The sequence below is a fragment of the Dermacentor andersoni genome, chromosome 11 (genome assembly GCF_023375885.2).
Source record: "Dermacentor andersoni chromosome 11, qqDerAnde1_hic_scaffold, whole genome shotgun sequence".
In the NCBI taxonomy this organism is placed as follows: Eukaryota; Metazoa; Arthropoda; class Arachnida; order Ixodida; family Ixodidae; genus Dermacentor; species Dermacentor andersoni.
In genome coordinates this window covers 114517273-114533801 of record NC_092824.1, presented here as the reverse complement: position 1 = coordinate 114533801, position 16529 = coordinate 114517273, and the positions used below count along the sequence as shown (strand labels likewise).

Here is a 16529-nt window from a genome sequence, read left to right as displayed (position 1 = left end):
CTGGGGTTTCGGCGCGAAATTCAAGCACTGATACTTGGACCTTCATTTTCTCATCTAATAATCAAAACATTTTTTTGAAATGACTGCTTGCGGGGTTCTCAAACAATGCTTCATTAGTCTAAACTGATTTACTGTTTCGCTTTAGTGTCCCTTTAACCAACCCTTGGGCTTGGTGAAATAACACAGTTTGTGGGCGGTGTAGGATGCTGTGAACATCTCAGCCCAGTTTTGCTGTCGTGCGTGGTGCATGGAACTTACAAGCAGAGTGCAAAGTCACCTTCCTCTCAAAATATGAGAGAAGCCTGCTCCTCATTCTCTTCTGGACACTTTGTTTCATAATAAAGCGGATTCCCATACGCGGCTGCTATTGGTAGCTGCACTCTGCTACGAAGCGTAGACACCGCGACCGCCACACGGTTTGCTGGCTAAGGGCACTGCGGCTTGCTAAGGACAACTGCGTTTGGCTTACATTTAGCGCGTCATAGGCAAGAAAATCAGGCATCATGATGTCTATGTGAACATCCAAAATGAAATTTGAACTGTGCGCCAGGGTGACATATAGAAGGCAGAGAGTAGTGGGCACGCTACTCCACCATAGCCTCTGCAGTGCAAGGCATTGAAGAAGGAATGGGAGCACAGCGGAGGTCATGTTTGATTGCCCATAACTCCTCTTCTGCTGAATGCATTGAAGTACTTTTTGTGGCAAAGTATTTCTGAAATAGCCTATTTTAATTTCAAATGCGTATTTCCACTTTGATGAAAAGTGGTTCAGGGACTGTTTAAAACTTGAAAAGTCGTTGACACAATTGTAATACAACAAGTAACAAATGTGCACTCACCTTCCAAGTACCAGTAGACATTGTCAAGAGCATCTTGGCCTACACGAATGCCACGCTATAAGAAGAAAAAAAAGGAAACAAAAGGACAAATAAATGCTCACCTCACAAATTGTGCTTTGGAACATAAAGTTTGCAACCGTGATGGTACGCTGTGTTATTAAATGGCAGCAATTTGAGCATACAAGTTATCAAGGTCTAAGTATTCAGAAAAAATCACATAGCCTTTCTTTCCGCAGACCACTTTTGCAACTTTTATATGTAACAGAATTAATTAATTCATCAGCAAATAAGATCAACTCTATTCATTTACTCTGTGGGTTTAGAGTTAAACAAGTATTTCGGTTATTTCTTGAAGGTTCTATACACTGTGAAAACCAAATACCTTCACGAAATAAAACCACCATGTTATCAAATGCGAACTACCCCCACTGTAGCAGCAACTGGAGGTATGCAAATACACACAAATACATTAGGCACCTCTGTAACCTGGAACTGTATATATGTTAGCATGTTATGCTTATTAATATCATTTAAAAGTTGGCTCTCATGCTTGTCATTGTGTGCCAATTTTGAGTCTTTTGTGTGATCATAGTATCACCTATAGATTCCAAACAAGCCATAACAAGTGCTATACTGTGTTCCACAAATGGCTCCAGCATAGGAGACCAGTCCTGCAAATGAAAGCTGCACAACAGTGAATGAAAATGGTGCTGGGAAAGACAGAGAGAGAGCTCACCAAATCCTCAGCGTCGTAGTGGTCGTCCAAGAATTCTGATAGCTCTTCTTCCCGAGACTCGTACGCATAGTCCAGTAGCCACTTGACAGTCAGGAGCTAAGTGGGGACAAGCAAGGAGACTCAAGCACAAAGAGCAAAGAACAGACCTGCAATGCACCAGACCTGCAAAATGGTGCACACACACACGCTAGGCAAGGTGGTTACCGTTGCCACGAAGAGGTTGCCGCTGCCTACGAAAGGAAAGCCGCGGCATGCCATCTGGGCAATGTCCTTTACGATGTTCTTAAACTGGGCAACAAGTTGGCCAACACATCCAGAAACAACACACTTTCAGTGACTTTCTCATATCTTGTTAGGATACATGTTTCAGTCATTTATACAAACAATTGTTGTCAATTCGGTGAGACAAAGGGGCCAACAACAAGATGCTTGCAGATGGTGTCGTTCAACCTGTTGCCTAATGTGATGTGGCCTTTGGGGTACTGAAATGTCACAATGTGCAGCACACGTTCTCTGCTGGCCCCCAAAAGACAGACAAAACAACAGTTTGCTGCTTTGACTAGCAACAGAATTCTTCACAAAGCAGTATGAATACTATTTAAAGTCTCTTGAACAGAAGCTGTAGTAGGGTATGGGAGGCAATAGCAGTAGGTAGGTGCACACAGTGCAACTGCAGCCATGTCTGTGCTGTTAATGAATCACCATACATAGGAGCGAGCCTCTTTAACCTGAACAATTGCAACACGTTGCTCAACAGCTATCACAGGCCTCTATTATAGCTTTTAGCTTACACAACAAAAATTGCTTGAAACTCGTTGCAACGCAGGTAGAAAGCTTGAATCAAACAATACATAGCACAAGTGCACTAATGTGCAATACAACTGTGAAGGCTAAAGCCCTGTTCAGTGTTTCTTCTTCGTCTTCTTTTCAATGCGATAGTTTTAAGGGCCCCGTGGCGTAGAAAATCCGGCATCAGCATCTTGCGCCTGGCGTCTCACGTCTGCGACCAGCGTCTGACGTCGTTTCGGCAAAAAGAATTTCGAACCACGCATAACCAGGCCCTCCATGCGGCGCTAGGAAGTTACTGAACTAATTGAATTTCTCAAGGTAAAATACATAGAAAAATTGTAATGTACGACTTACAACCTACAGACATGATAGCGTCGGATTGTAATTTGAATATATGAGAAAACATAATTCTGTTAGGCGAAAACTCAAATAAACCCCTTTTCCAGTGTTTCTATCATTCATAGACCGGCCACGGCGTCCGACATTAGCGTGTGCTGGCACACGAATATCTTGGAGGCCATGGAGTGGTGCACCCGGTTCCTTGCAACATTTCGGCCATGGAGTGGTGCACCCGGTTCCTTGCAACATTTCCAGATGGCGCTCGCCTCCGCCGCATCCCAGCCCACGCAAGAGACCACATTTCTACCAGAAAGCTCGCCTTCATCGCCAGCATTTCCAAGTAAACATTACGGTTACACACGTTGCAGTCGCCGGGAAGTGTGAGAAGCGGTCAGGGATCTTCGAAAGCTATCGCGTTCCACTTTTAAAGGCAAAGCTAAAGCGTCCTCCATTTTTTTTTTTTTAAATTACTACCTGACAAATGGGAGATGAACGACACCATATACATGGTAATGCCAGTGCTGCACAAGCTATATATAGGCTATCAACTCGCTCTGCCTATGGCTAACTATTCCTAAAAGTATCAAAAAGCACACCAAAGCTGTCAACAGGTTTGAAAAAGTAGATGCATTATCTAAGAGGCTTGAAGTTGGTGATATTTCTCCAACGAGCAAAACGAAACTGAAGAAAAAATGTATACATGACACACCAATACATGACAACCAAAACACCCGACACACATGCATGAAATCAAAAAGCCAAGTACTATTCACGTGTACTCCCATCACAAAGATGGTGATTTGCCCTCGCAAAGAAAGTAATCCCACCCTGTGCATAAAGGTAGCAAAATTACTTTTATGTGAGACGTGCTGATAGAGAATTGATACAAGAAGTGACACGACACTTGGGCCAGTTCACTTCACCACGCTGTTCTCTCGCATATCAGACCACAAGGGATAGGTTGGCAAACCTCAATTCAGAGTGAATTCGCACCACGAACCGAATCACTGACTCAAACTGCGGCCAAGCATGACATCGCCACGCTGCAGTGAAATGTGCTGTCGGCAGCTAGTCACGCGACACTTATGCGCGGCATGATCCGATGCCAGTGAGACATGTCATGCTCATCCAGGACTGTCATTGGTTTGGTACATCATATGAATCAGCTTTAGGAGCTACAAGACCATAAGTTCTTCTGCAGCTACTTAAACAGTAGAAGACGATGTCAGAATAATAAATTAATAAAACTTAAACACACCTTGTCTCCTGGAGAGAGGTCTCTCCAGGGTCCCTTTGTGAACAGAACCTCCTTCTCTTGCAGGAGTTCAGTAAGAGTGTCTTCAAAATTAGAGATCCTGCAAACCAAAAAAATATAAGAAGAGGGATAAAGTGCACTCTTCAATATTAAATTATTTTATACACAACAGATATCACAAAACAAAGAACAAGTCTTGAAAACCACCTTCAATCTCTCGAAGGATGAACAAAGCAAGGATATTCCTCGTGTGTCTACAATTTATTTATAATTACTGCTACAAAGCTCAATAAGTTCATTTACTCCTGCCTCCCTTGACATAAGAATTGTCAAGAGTTGACCCCTTCGTAGTCGTAGAAATTGTTTCTCACAGGATACCTATGACATTAGCCCAGTTTGTTTAGTGTAATGCACAGTGCCTTCTAGAGACATACTGGCAAAGCCTAATCAGCCCACACAAACAGATCCATTGCAAAGAACACAGAGATCTGGTAAATGTGTCTTATCGGAATTTCAGTTCAATATATCTAAACTAAACAAATAAGATTTCCAAAGTGGTGACCATATAAAAACATTTGTTTTAACAGAGTACATCTGAAAAGACAGTTTACTGAGCATGAGTGGTCATTTAAGAATGGTGAGACTGCAATAATCCTTCATCCAGATACAGCTACAACACTGGCTGGATTCCTTTAATGGTTACTGACAGATAAAACAACAAAACAAAAAGCATTCACACCAAACTACCACCATCATGAAAAATATATGCAACAGAAAGGAAAATGCAAGATGCAAAAATGAAAGACTCCAGTGAAACATGCAAGCAGCATGCACACAATACAAGCAACCATCACTCTCGGGAATCACAATGTATGGTCACCATTGGCATTCCATTCTTACCTTACCTTCTCTGTCCACCTTATCTAGCTGTTTATGGTAAAACTAGGTCATCTGCATATCTAGAAGGGCAATCTAGCATAGCTTAGACTAATGTTTAGATTTATATCAGAAAAAATAACACACACACACAATTGAAACTAGGAACACAGACAGAAAGCACTGTGTGTACGCCTCCCTTTCTTGTCTCGTTTGTGCCTGCATCTGTAGACACATTAATGACTATGAACCAATAAGCCCAACAACAAACCTCTGCAGTTCTTTAGTGCCCCTTAAGTCTCACTGCAATGTAGCGCCCGGCATTGAAAGCCACAAACTCTGGTAATAATCCATGCTGCACAGCTTTTGACATTATACGTAATTACGTTACGTTACACTGCTTACACATGGGTCCAGTGACGTATTTTTTCATAACAGGTTGAAACAATTTGAGTGGCTCAGAACTGTACAACATACTTTCGTGCCTCTTTCTGTGACTATCAATTCTTTCTTATCCTGATTTAACCTGGTAGAACCTGGTAGAACCTAGCAGCATTGAAAGCACCATAAAAAAGCAGCAGAAATGCAATTTTCTGGAGAAACATTACAGCTATGGCATCTCACTTCCAAACAGTCTGTACTACACATGCTAGCTATGCTTTCCCGATTGGAATAGCTTTCACCAGGTTCCTTGCTCCATCGTTTCAGCTAGGCTTTAACTTTAAGCCTAGCACTATAATTTAGAAAACAAAGTTCTAGCATCTACAAGAACCTCAACTCATTCCATAATTAAAAGGGTTTTCTCTAAGAAAGCGTTTCCCATACAAAGATGAAGACAACTTTTGGGCTCATAAACAGCAGCCACAGATGACGAGGGGGTTTCCCTCCCGTTTCGTAGGGTGGAACGGCAGCATGTGCGACCGACGCAGGAGTTCCGCCTATTCCAACAACTGTGGTTAACCACGCGTAAAAAAGGGCCAGAAAAGGAAGGGGGCCCCCCCTCCATGAATACATAAATGGTGAAGGCATTCAGCTGTGTTAGGCAAAACAGCTGCAGTGGGGTCTCAATCGCAGAATGCCCCTTACACGATGGGTGCTGCCGCTGCTGCAGAGGCAGGTGGCTGTCACAAGTGTCGCGTCAGGACCCTCACCTTCTTCTATGCCCCCTCCCCTCAAGAGGCAGCTTTTCTCTGTCCATTCATTGCTCACCGGGGGGGCGTGAAATAAACAAAGTTCAGCACTGCTGTTTCCATTTCCCGCTCTTCTCTATACTCCTCGATGCAACCCTTTTTTTCAGCAATACCTCACTCACAATGAACTTGCAGTAAGTGTATGACAAATATGGTCATTGAGTATTGCTATTAAATATCGAAGTAAAATTTAATTTCGGAGCATATTGTGTTTATAAGTCTTGCTCATTTAATAAGTCAACACTTTGTTTTCGTTAAAGTAGTATTCTGCATTTTCCAATTTTCCAATTTAATCAATGAAATTTAAAAGCACAGTCACCAGTAAAAAGAAGTTGATGCAAATTTACCGAAATTGAGATTATTTGGGCATTCAGTTATGATCACGTGACCTCATTCACTTTACTGCACTGGTATTTCGCAGCAAGCTGAATGATGTCGTAGCAACTAGCCCTAGATGAAGCCTTATGTCACATAACAGTGCCATGAATACGTCCGCAGAAAAAAAAAAAAGGCCTCACGATGAAGGCATTCATTTGGCAACAAACTCCTCACACAACCTTGTCATTAAGCTTACATTTTTAATGAGAAATTTAAATGAACTGCTCTCAATAATGACGGAACGAGAAGCTGAGTCTAACCTTCTGCATGATGTGTACGAACTCCTTCCTTTGCAATTACAAATTCTGCTAATTCAATGGAATGAGATGCCTGCAACATGCTTTGTGTGTATGTTGACTGCATTCTTGAAATTGTAGATGAGAAGCACTGTGAAGCCAGTAGTAGCTTCCGAGAGTACTATGTTGCTGTTGCAGAAAAGAGGAGCCATGGCATGCAACGAAAAATTCCTCATGACTTGCACTTAACTACACAGGTGAGTCATTCTCATACTGCGCATAGATTGTGAACACAGACTGGATCTACAGGACCTTCCTGTATCCAATGATCCAATGCAAACGTTGAAAGAACACTATGCTTCTTTCTTCAATTGAGTAAGAGTGTGCAACAATAAACAACTCCAGCATTGGCCAATATGCATTTATGCATTACAGTGAACTGTAATAACCATAAACCTTCTGCTGTTGTAAATGCCGACTCTAAATAAACATTCCTGAGGCTTGTGCATAAACGTACAAGTGACAAAAAACAATTCATTCACATTCACTAAGTGCCTCACCTGGCGTCCATGCGGCGGCGCACTACAGGCTATACTCCTTCTTTGGTGCAAGCAAAACTAAAAGGCGGCTAACACTAAAAAGGCTGAGAAGCTCCAAATTTCATTGCAGCACAAAAGAAGTCTCCGATAAAGTCAAATTAATGTGGAAAAATGCCTACACTGGAAATGCAGAGCCCTACCTGCAAGTGCTCCTGATGGTTAATGTGTGTGATATGTATGGTCACCAATGTAAACAGTATTTTAGTATCAGTACCACCATTATCCTCTTTCATACTACTGAAAGGCTTTAGAACCGCTATATGGTCCAACCACACTCTGGTGCTATATTCGGAATTATTTACTTAGCAGCACAATGTGCTATCAAAGAACATTGTGGCTTGCTAACACACTGTGCTAACAAATATTGCATTGTTATAAGACAATCCTTTTGTAAAACAGTACTACTCACAATTAACTCAAACAACCTCTGTGACTTGCACAGGCGCTGATTTCTACCATTCATAATGGCCATTACAGTAACACACAAACAGCAATTGCCTGCCTCCTTCTTGCTATACTTTAACATCAGCTGCCTATTATCTTTGTGTCTGCAGTAAAGTAGCCAGACTTGTGCAAAAAAATGCACCTTAAAGCTGAGAAATAGCAGTCCAGGTATTTTAGCTGCAGTTCTGCAACAGTAACTTAAGTTTTCATAACGAGCTACATATTGCATTGGAATTGGATAGCTGTAAACAGATATACGCATATTTTACTAAGTGTGGCTTGGTTCCATGTTCTCCTGACTTAATTTTTTACTGGATTAATAGAAAACGGTGCCAAGAAAGTGGGTAAGTACTTCTTGTTTTGATGTGCGAACGGTTCTGTTCGCTCGGTCGTCAACCTTTGCCTCTGGGCGTTAGTGAGCAAGCCATGTTGTAGGGAACAAGCAGGCAGCAGGGAGAACTATTGGGGAAAGAGGGAAGGCCACTAGGGATCACACCTGGAAGTTAGGGAGAAATTAAAAATAAGGACGAGAACTGGAGGGAAAAATAAGCAGGTAGCAAAGCAAAAAGTGAGAGAAAATAATCATAACAAAGAAAACAAGCAAAGGGGTTTCAAATGTGTCTCAGCTGCCATATTGGTATTTCTTAAAAATGTGACTAGTTCCTTTAATTCACTGCCACATTCAGAATATAGTCTCTCAGCCTAGCTCTAGGCTTTAGCAGGTTGCAGGAGACCTAAGTGTGTACTACCACTTGAATTAATGGTCAGCTTTGAATTGAAGAGTCAGCTTTGCTAAGCTCAGAAACAAGAACCTACGTTTTGTATTGCACTCTAGACAGACTTGTATGTCACAGAAAAAAAACTTAGCGATTACAATTACCATTACTTCATTTAGAAATGTAATTGATTCCAATTATCAATTACTGCCTTAGGGAAGTAACTGAGCAATTACTAAAATGTAATCGATAATTTTTACACTACTCTTCTTCCAACCTTGATTAATAGTGCACAAATACAGTAAACAGAACGAGCTGGCCTGGCTCCTTCAGTGCATCCTCAACAGCCCTTCACCTGTTTATATTCACTGACAATTTTTTTTCTTCAACATTTTTTTCAGTCATCTTCCTTTGTCATATTGTCAAGATGGCAGCAATGACACTGAAAAGTTATTTGATGTGTATGATGGAGGGAAGAGCAATGTTGTAAAAAACAAGTAACCATGAGCACAAGATTGAAGTTACTCAATGATGCAATGCTCACATCTGGTCTTTTTTATGAAGTGCAGCACTTCAGTGTTGCTGGGATTCAGAGCATGCGCTTATGGTAGGTCCAGTGAAAAAGCTGAAAAAATTGTCCTCAGATGATTTAGTGGCATCGACGTTCCATGTGGTCATTTCTATAGACCCACAGCCGTGCCAGTTCAAATCATTAGTCAGCATCTGGTTGAATGTTAAGATGAGGAAACAAACATTGAGAATTCGGATTTGCTTGTCTGAACATGTGCAACTGCGAGGCTGCTGCATGGCATGACCATGGTTGTTTAGTTCCAACCAAATTCAGGTGCTCAAAGCTGCGTTGCCTGTTACAACCTGTCTTGTGAATAAAGGAACTGGTTACGTGTAACTGGTTACTGAAAAAACTGATTGAATTACAGAGCATTACCGTGTAAAAAGTAATCAATCAATTACAAAAATATCCATAGCTGTATTTCATTAAACGTAATTAAATTTAATTTGTTACATACAAGTCTGACAGAAAAACACAAAACTATAATAAAATGTGTTTCACTTCTAATGATATTTATGAAACACAAAGCCCCAGTCATTACATCTGGTCATCAATAGAGCTGGACTGCAGTGGGGACGATACCTAGGCATCATCATGGATTAATTGTAGCATGTTAACGACAGCAACGAGTCACTGTGCACACCACCACCAATTAGTAAGCTGCAAAAGCAGGGGAGGCAAGAGTCACATATATCGCTCATGCTAGGTTGGTAAATTATCATCAATAATTGAACGGAAGAAAAACAAGGAAAGACATGCTGAAATGAGGAAAAGAATGCAAACATAAGTCATAACAACAATGTTATTTTTTAACATGAAACATCAATTGGAACTGGTCACTGCATTCCCATGCCTCATGTGAAACAATGCCTAAGGTCACAAACATACTTCATATAATGCATAATGCATACTTCATATATAAACATAATGTCTATAGTCAGCAGCTAATGCCATTAATGTCTCCAATGTGAAATGGGTGAAGTGGCAAGGTTTAAAAAAAAACAATGCCAGAAATAAAAAATAAACAGCAGCTGGACTGCTTGCCACTAGGGTGAAATTCACAGGGTCAACTTGTGAATTTGAAGTCATCCTTGAAGTCATCTGCGAAGATAATGCCATCAAGCACGCTAACAGATGGACTAGACTGAGGCCACCTGCTCAGTGATCCACTGAGCAACAATAAAGTTTTTCTCTCTCTCTTTCTAAAGATAATATCGCAGAGTATAGCTGGCATACTTTCGTACAAAGGCCACTGAAGAAAAAATTACTGTGCTACAGGGTAGAGAATACAGCATCCGCATACACAGAAGAACAGAGTAGATTCCACAGAGCAGTACAAGTAACCATGGATTCCGAGGGTGAACTCACAAAACAGATGACTGCCGGGTAATAAACCTGAGCAGCCGAGCGCAAATGTCAGGAACAACCAGGCTCTCGGGATTGAGAAGTGCGTCTTCCAATTCCTGTACAGAGAAGGTGAAAGATCCACGAGTGAGCTTTGCTGCACATATAGCTCCGTGGTGCACATAGTAGTGATGCACATGTAATACTGCTGCACATACTAAGTACTGCATAAACACGAGCACCAGGTACACATGACTCTTCAAACTAAACCACTGGTTCCTTCGCGCTGAAATTTCATGCAGATGTAGCAATTCACAGTGGGTCCGATTTCGATGTAGCAGAACAGTGGCACCATCTGTCACAACTATGGGAAATACATGGTGTTCAAGTAGCCGTAACAGATGGCGCCACCATTCCATCACAGTGAAATCAACATGTTTTGAGTGGTGTCAACACAGAAAATGTACAGATCAGGCTTATTGTGGATGAAACAGGCAAGCAACAACCAGAAACGTAAGCAGTGCTAAATAATTAAATGAAATACTCATCTTAATACATGAAGCACAAAAAACTGCACACTGGGAACAAGAGTGTGCAACATTAGCAGCACAGACATCTTTTGCATTGACTGACTATCTCTGGTGTAAAAATTTAACAGAAACAGATTAAGGCATCTGCAATGTTTTACCAGGAGTGAAATGACAATCAAAAAAGATGCACAAGCGACAAGTGTCGGCCTATGACCTGCAATGGCATGATACCATTATTTTACAAGGTCACTGTTTAATCATCTGCGTTATTATTGCTTTTTTTCTCTTGTACCCAGTAACATATTCCCAAAGTAAAACAAACAACACGATTGTAATAAATCGGCGCCGTGTTTTTTCGCTCGTTCACCGTCTCCTTTTCGCGCTGTCTTCACAGGTTTGTCACGACACTGTACTGAGTTGCCCAACCTACCGCTAATTTACGGAACTAGAGGGGCGCTCGAACCATGGTGGTCTTTCTTCAGTGCCCGCATGTGTTGCAACGAGAGTGTGCTTTTGGGCGAAAAATCAAAGGCGAAAGGTCAGTGTCACGGTTCGTTCCGGCAGCAGTCAGAGGCCTACCGGTGACAGCGGTCGTCCGTCAGCCGCCAAGGGCTGCCGAACGTGTGTTATCTGCCGGTGTGTTATCCATCGTACTGTGACGCCGCGGGCAAACACGTCGCAAGGCGCAACACACAACGGGGCGTAATCGCGGCTTGTCTCGTGACCGCCGATAAACACCGATAACGGCGGCCGCGTTTTCTCGCGGAGTGACACAACACAACGACGTAGACTACGGCCAGATCGCGCTACACAGGCGGATACGAAGGATCCATTAAAAAAAATATAGCAAGCTGCGCCGGCAGGTCCAACTTTTGGAATAATAAAAAGAGGACTCCCACGGAGACCAGAAGCTTGGTATGTCACAAAACGACGTCGTAAAAGCAAAACACGGGCGGCGTCGCCATATGGTAATTCCTGCACTGCGTCCACCTGATCTGGTGACTCATCTTGACGTCTGACTGAGACTGGTGAACTACTCCTTAGAAGAAAGGAGGGAATGGGGGGGGGGGGGGGGGTCAACCAACGTTCGAAAACGAACGAAAATTCTACATTGAAACTTTTCTAGCTTTATCTTACGTAGGGTAAGCCGAAAACCTCCATTTTAGTAGTGCTGACAACCCATATTTTTACACGTTCCACCACTGCTTGAAGTTTACAAGCACTGTGCTCAGCGTGACCCCGGTATGTTATCAAATTTATTATGTGATAAAGAAAGCGAATAAAGTGTATTGATTTGCATTGTATTGTAACGATCGAACTAAAGCAGAGTTCTGAAAGTGCGATTAGTATATTTTTTTAACAAAGAACTCTCACATAAAAGTATAGGGTAGAAGAGACGCGTAGGGTACAGCTAATAATTAGCATCACAATTTGTGGGAAGCGTCTCATATTAAGAGAGCTACGGACGATTACAAGTTACCCTCCTCCATAGCCATGCATTTTCTCCTCAACTCGTTCGCCGAATGATCGGGGTTAAGCTCCGCCTTCCCTGGCTCTGCATCATGATGGCACGTCGTGTCCTCTACTTCCGGTTCTCTAAGAGCGAGCGAACGAAGCCTGATATTGTGTCGCAGCGCCGAACGTGTCTGGTATTCCGGTAACCACAGGCCAGCTGGGCGTTTCAACGGATGGGTGGAAGCATAGAGTTTCCTACAAGAATTACTAGAGGGAACTCTGGCGCTAGTGTCTACGGGAGCTGCAATGGGAGCGGTTGTCCGAGCATGGGAATTATGGGAAGTACATGGATTTGCCTAAACTTCGTCCTTTTGGCTTCAAACGGCATTGTGACTTTGTTAACTCGTCATTTTCAACACTATATTGCGGAATAAATAATTAAATAAACATAATTAAAATTGCCCGACGGCAGGATTCGAACACAGGGACTCTAGCACAGAAGCCTGATATTGAAACCATTAATTTAGCCACGGACGCACGTATCGACAAGCGAATGAAACGCCCTTATGGATTTATCGCGGTTTTGCCAGTGCCTTGAGACGCTTGGCGCGTTTCGATTTGGCCACCTAGACAAGCTCAATCGTTGCAATTAATAGAAACTGTACGCGTTCCCGGCGTCTTCTGCACTTCGAAGAATATAAATTGCGCCGAAATATGCGACAATAATATTTATGTAGCGTAATATACAAAGCCACAAGAACGTCTGAATCCACAAGCACGAAGATCAGACAAATCCATGTACTTCCCATCATTCCCATGGTAGGACAACGACTGCAGCGCCAGAGTTCCCTCTAGTAATTTTGTAGGAAACTCTATGGGTGGAAGCATAAATTCAGGCTGATGAAGCAACTTCAGCGTAGACATTGGTGAGCGGCCTGATCGGTCGGCAGAGTCCAGCCACCTGTTGGCGCAAAGCTTAACTAGCCAAATAGCGAATGTTGCTCTAACCAAGTGCAAAACATTCTAAACATTTATAAAAACAGCATGTTAACGAGTACGCTCCGGCGAAAAATTTAAACCAGCAACAAGTAATACACTTCGTTACTGCTACTGTGTTTGGTTGAGCTCTGTGCCACCAGGTGGCTGCACCGTGCATATAATTCACGTTTGCGCTCATCCCGTGAAACGGGACAGTCAAGCGGCCAGGCACTCTCCACTCGCTTGCGTTTACCCGAATACCGTAAAGCCCCGGGCTTTAGAATACCGGACTCGCGAAATGCTATTGTGGTAGTAATCCTCCGGTGTAAAGTGGCGGCCGCAAACGCGCAAATCCTGGCGCGGATCGGATACCGACAGTCCGATGCGCTGCAGCCGCTCCGCTCGTCTGCTGCCTTGCAGAGGGACAAGTTATCGCTACTAGACATATTGCCTGTCACTAAGTTTGCAGCCCACAACGCAACAAAGGCGATTCACGGTGTTCACGAAAAGACAGACCGACACTGACCGCGGAGCTCTCGTAAGACGAAGCGCGTTGTGACACAAGCAGACGACACTTGCTATGTGCCGGAAGTGCTTAAGTGCACTGAGAAATTGTTCTTGTGCATTTTCTTTCTGTTACTTTCCTTTTACAGAAACAAATTAGCTAGCATTCCAACTATTACGAACAACATTTGTTCACCATAAAGTTGAAAATATTACCGATGACGGGCCCTAGGCAGCCAATCGGATAGCTAGCCCTACTGACGTCATTAGGGCAATTTACGTCAAATGGGTAGGGACGGCTGAAAATTCAGCCGAGCAGTGTGCTGCGATCGGCAGCGATGTACATGTTTAAAATCTTATAATAAGTTGCACGCTTTACGCGGAGCACTCAGATGCGTCAATTAATGATCACAAGGACCTACTCTAACGACTCGGTACATCTGTACAAGATCGTCAAAAGCGTTTCAGGGTCCCTTTAAGAGTGTAATTCTGTCGTACAACGATGATAATCAGCCTTCTCGAGCGTATTACTGTTTGGCTACCTTAACGCTCCTGACCGGAGCACCCTACAACGCCGATCCTGATCGATTTGACCCCAAAGCCACAGTGGGCCTATGAAGGATGCAGGGGGGGGGGGGGGGGGTCCCGGATTAATTTGGACAATCTGGGCTTCTTTAACGCGCACCTATACCTAAACGGACGAGTTTTTGCATTAGGCCCCATCAAATCATAGCCGAAGCTCGACCCCACAACCTCGTGCTCAGCATCGGAGCGCCATAGCCACTGGCGCAAGGAGTTACGGAAACGAAATGAACACTACGGTGACGAGTACACGTGCAGACGCAAACTTACACCCCACATGATGTAAAGTTTATTGTTCCTATTTTTAACAGTAACAGTGTACCCAGAAATGCGCAATATATTTTTGCAATGTCTTTCATTGTCAAATCTTACTGATCCCTATCATACAGAGACGATCATTCTGGCATTAAACAAAAAAAACGGGGGGGGGGGGGGGGGTCTACCTGCTTCCACAGCACTATTGGTACCCACGTCAACGCAACTGTTTATTTTAATACTTTCTTCCTTTTTTAATGCTAGGTCACGAGGCGGCTGAGAAAGGTGGCATGCAAGATTACAGGGGAAGGACTAAAACGAAAAAAATAAAAGAGCCCAGCTGCCACTCTCACTGCCAACCCCATAGTTTTTGGCTGGCCTAGATCAGCAATACAGGCTGGAAAAAAAATAAAAAGGAAAGGGACGAGAAAAAAGAAAGTTGTTAAAAAAAAAAGGAAAGAAACTACGCTAGACTCCAGCGTGACCCCACCGCCAGCAGCCGCCTTCACGCGACCTATCGTCGTTTCCGAGATGGCGCTACAGGCGCTTAGGTGACAAAGGAGAGCGTCAGAAGGCGAAGAGGGAGGGGGGGGGGGGGAGGTAGCGCCAGCCTACGGCGGCGGAAAGCGGGAAGGGCGAAAAATCGATACCGTCCGTCCGCGACGCGAGAGTGCGTTGCCATAAACGCCGTCTCTCTAGATGCGTGCAGCGTCGAAGAGGCTGCAGCATTACAGCGTCAACGCACAAGAAACCCAGGACACACGTGAAACACGTTTCTCTCACGCAACGGTTTAGTACGCGCTAGGCTGTAGTGCTGTTTTAGCACGACGCGCCAAGAGGCCGACCTCACAACCCTAGACATTAGAGAAACTACGCAAAGGATCAGCCTACAACGTCAGCGGGGGCACATGTAGGCGAGATTACTATGGTGGACAATTGAAACGCGAATTTGAAAGTGTTGGGTAGAACCATCGTTTTCGGGAAACAACTTCAAAGTACAGTTTTGCCAAAGAAACGAACGAGGCCGTCAAAGGTAACCGTATGCCATAAAACAATCGTAGCAGCCGAAATCATGGCGACGTCACACTAGACGGCGAAAGCGGAAACGAAACGAACGCGCTCGGTCAGGCCTAACTTGTTCACGTTTCCTTCATCCACGATGGTAACCCATTTTGCAGAAACGACGCAGCCTCACCTCCAGCATCGACCTCTACCGCAAGGCTATGGAATCAACGAAAATGAACGGTAACTGCGCCACTAACATGCAGTTCTACAGATTTGGTTTAACTTGAGGAGCAAGCCTAAGTAGTATCGTAGCAGTGATTGCAATCGGACATCAGATAAAGTTCGACATAAAGATATTTTACTCTCGACAGGCCATAGCTTTCATCAAACGATGTCTAACACGCAAATGATGAGATGTGCTCTAAATGCTCCAAGTGTGGTTGATACCATAAACCAGACAAAGTGATTAAGTTATACCTAACAGACTGCGAACAAACAGGTCAGTCAACGATGGCTCTGCAATTCTTGGGCCGCGTCCAAGAAGCGGCTCAGGAGTTCGCGAAATTGGGCGCTACATTTTCCCGCGCCGGATTGCGGCGTTAACCGTGCTGCAACCATTTAGGCAGACCAGAATTACGGAGTTTCGCTCGAAGTCTCTCCCATCTCTCCCGCGCTCTAGGCATCCCCTTCTCCCTCTCTCCCGTTTCCCTCCCTCACACGTCGCTCGGGCTCCAGCATTTTACCCGATTCCTCTCAGTATCGGCCTGCCTTTAATTTTATACTTTGCCATCCCCTTACCCTCGACTTCTCGAAGCGCCATACTACGACGCACGATCCAATCAGACGCCACACAGGCTTGAATCATAGCACGAAAGAAAACTAATGTTAAGCTGTTCCCTCAGACATAC

At 43.7% G+C, this 16529-nt stretch overlaps 1 protein-coding gene across 2 annotated transcripts in view; it reads right to left on the bottom strand.

Moving 5' to 3' along the window:
• Positions 1–16529, bottom strand: part of LOC126539534 (uncharacterized) — a 174860-nt gene that overhangs the window by 55684 nt on the left and 102647 nt on the right. Inside the window, exons 3-6 of one of the 2 annotated variants that reach the window (XM_050186406.3) lie at positions 10337–10431; positions 3962–4058; positions 1576–1671; positions 840–894 (exon numbers count right to left, since the gene is read on the bottom strand). In XM_050186406.3, the coding sequence (XP_050042363.1) occupies positions 840–894; positions 1576–1671; positions 3962–4058; positions 10337–10431 (343 nt within the window). Of the gene's footprint in view, positions 1–839; positions 895–1575; positions 1672–3961; positions 4059–8033; positions 8130–10336; positions 10432–16529 lie in introns of those variants that run through there. The other variant, XM_050186410.3, reaches the window with a different exon arrangement.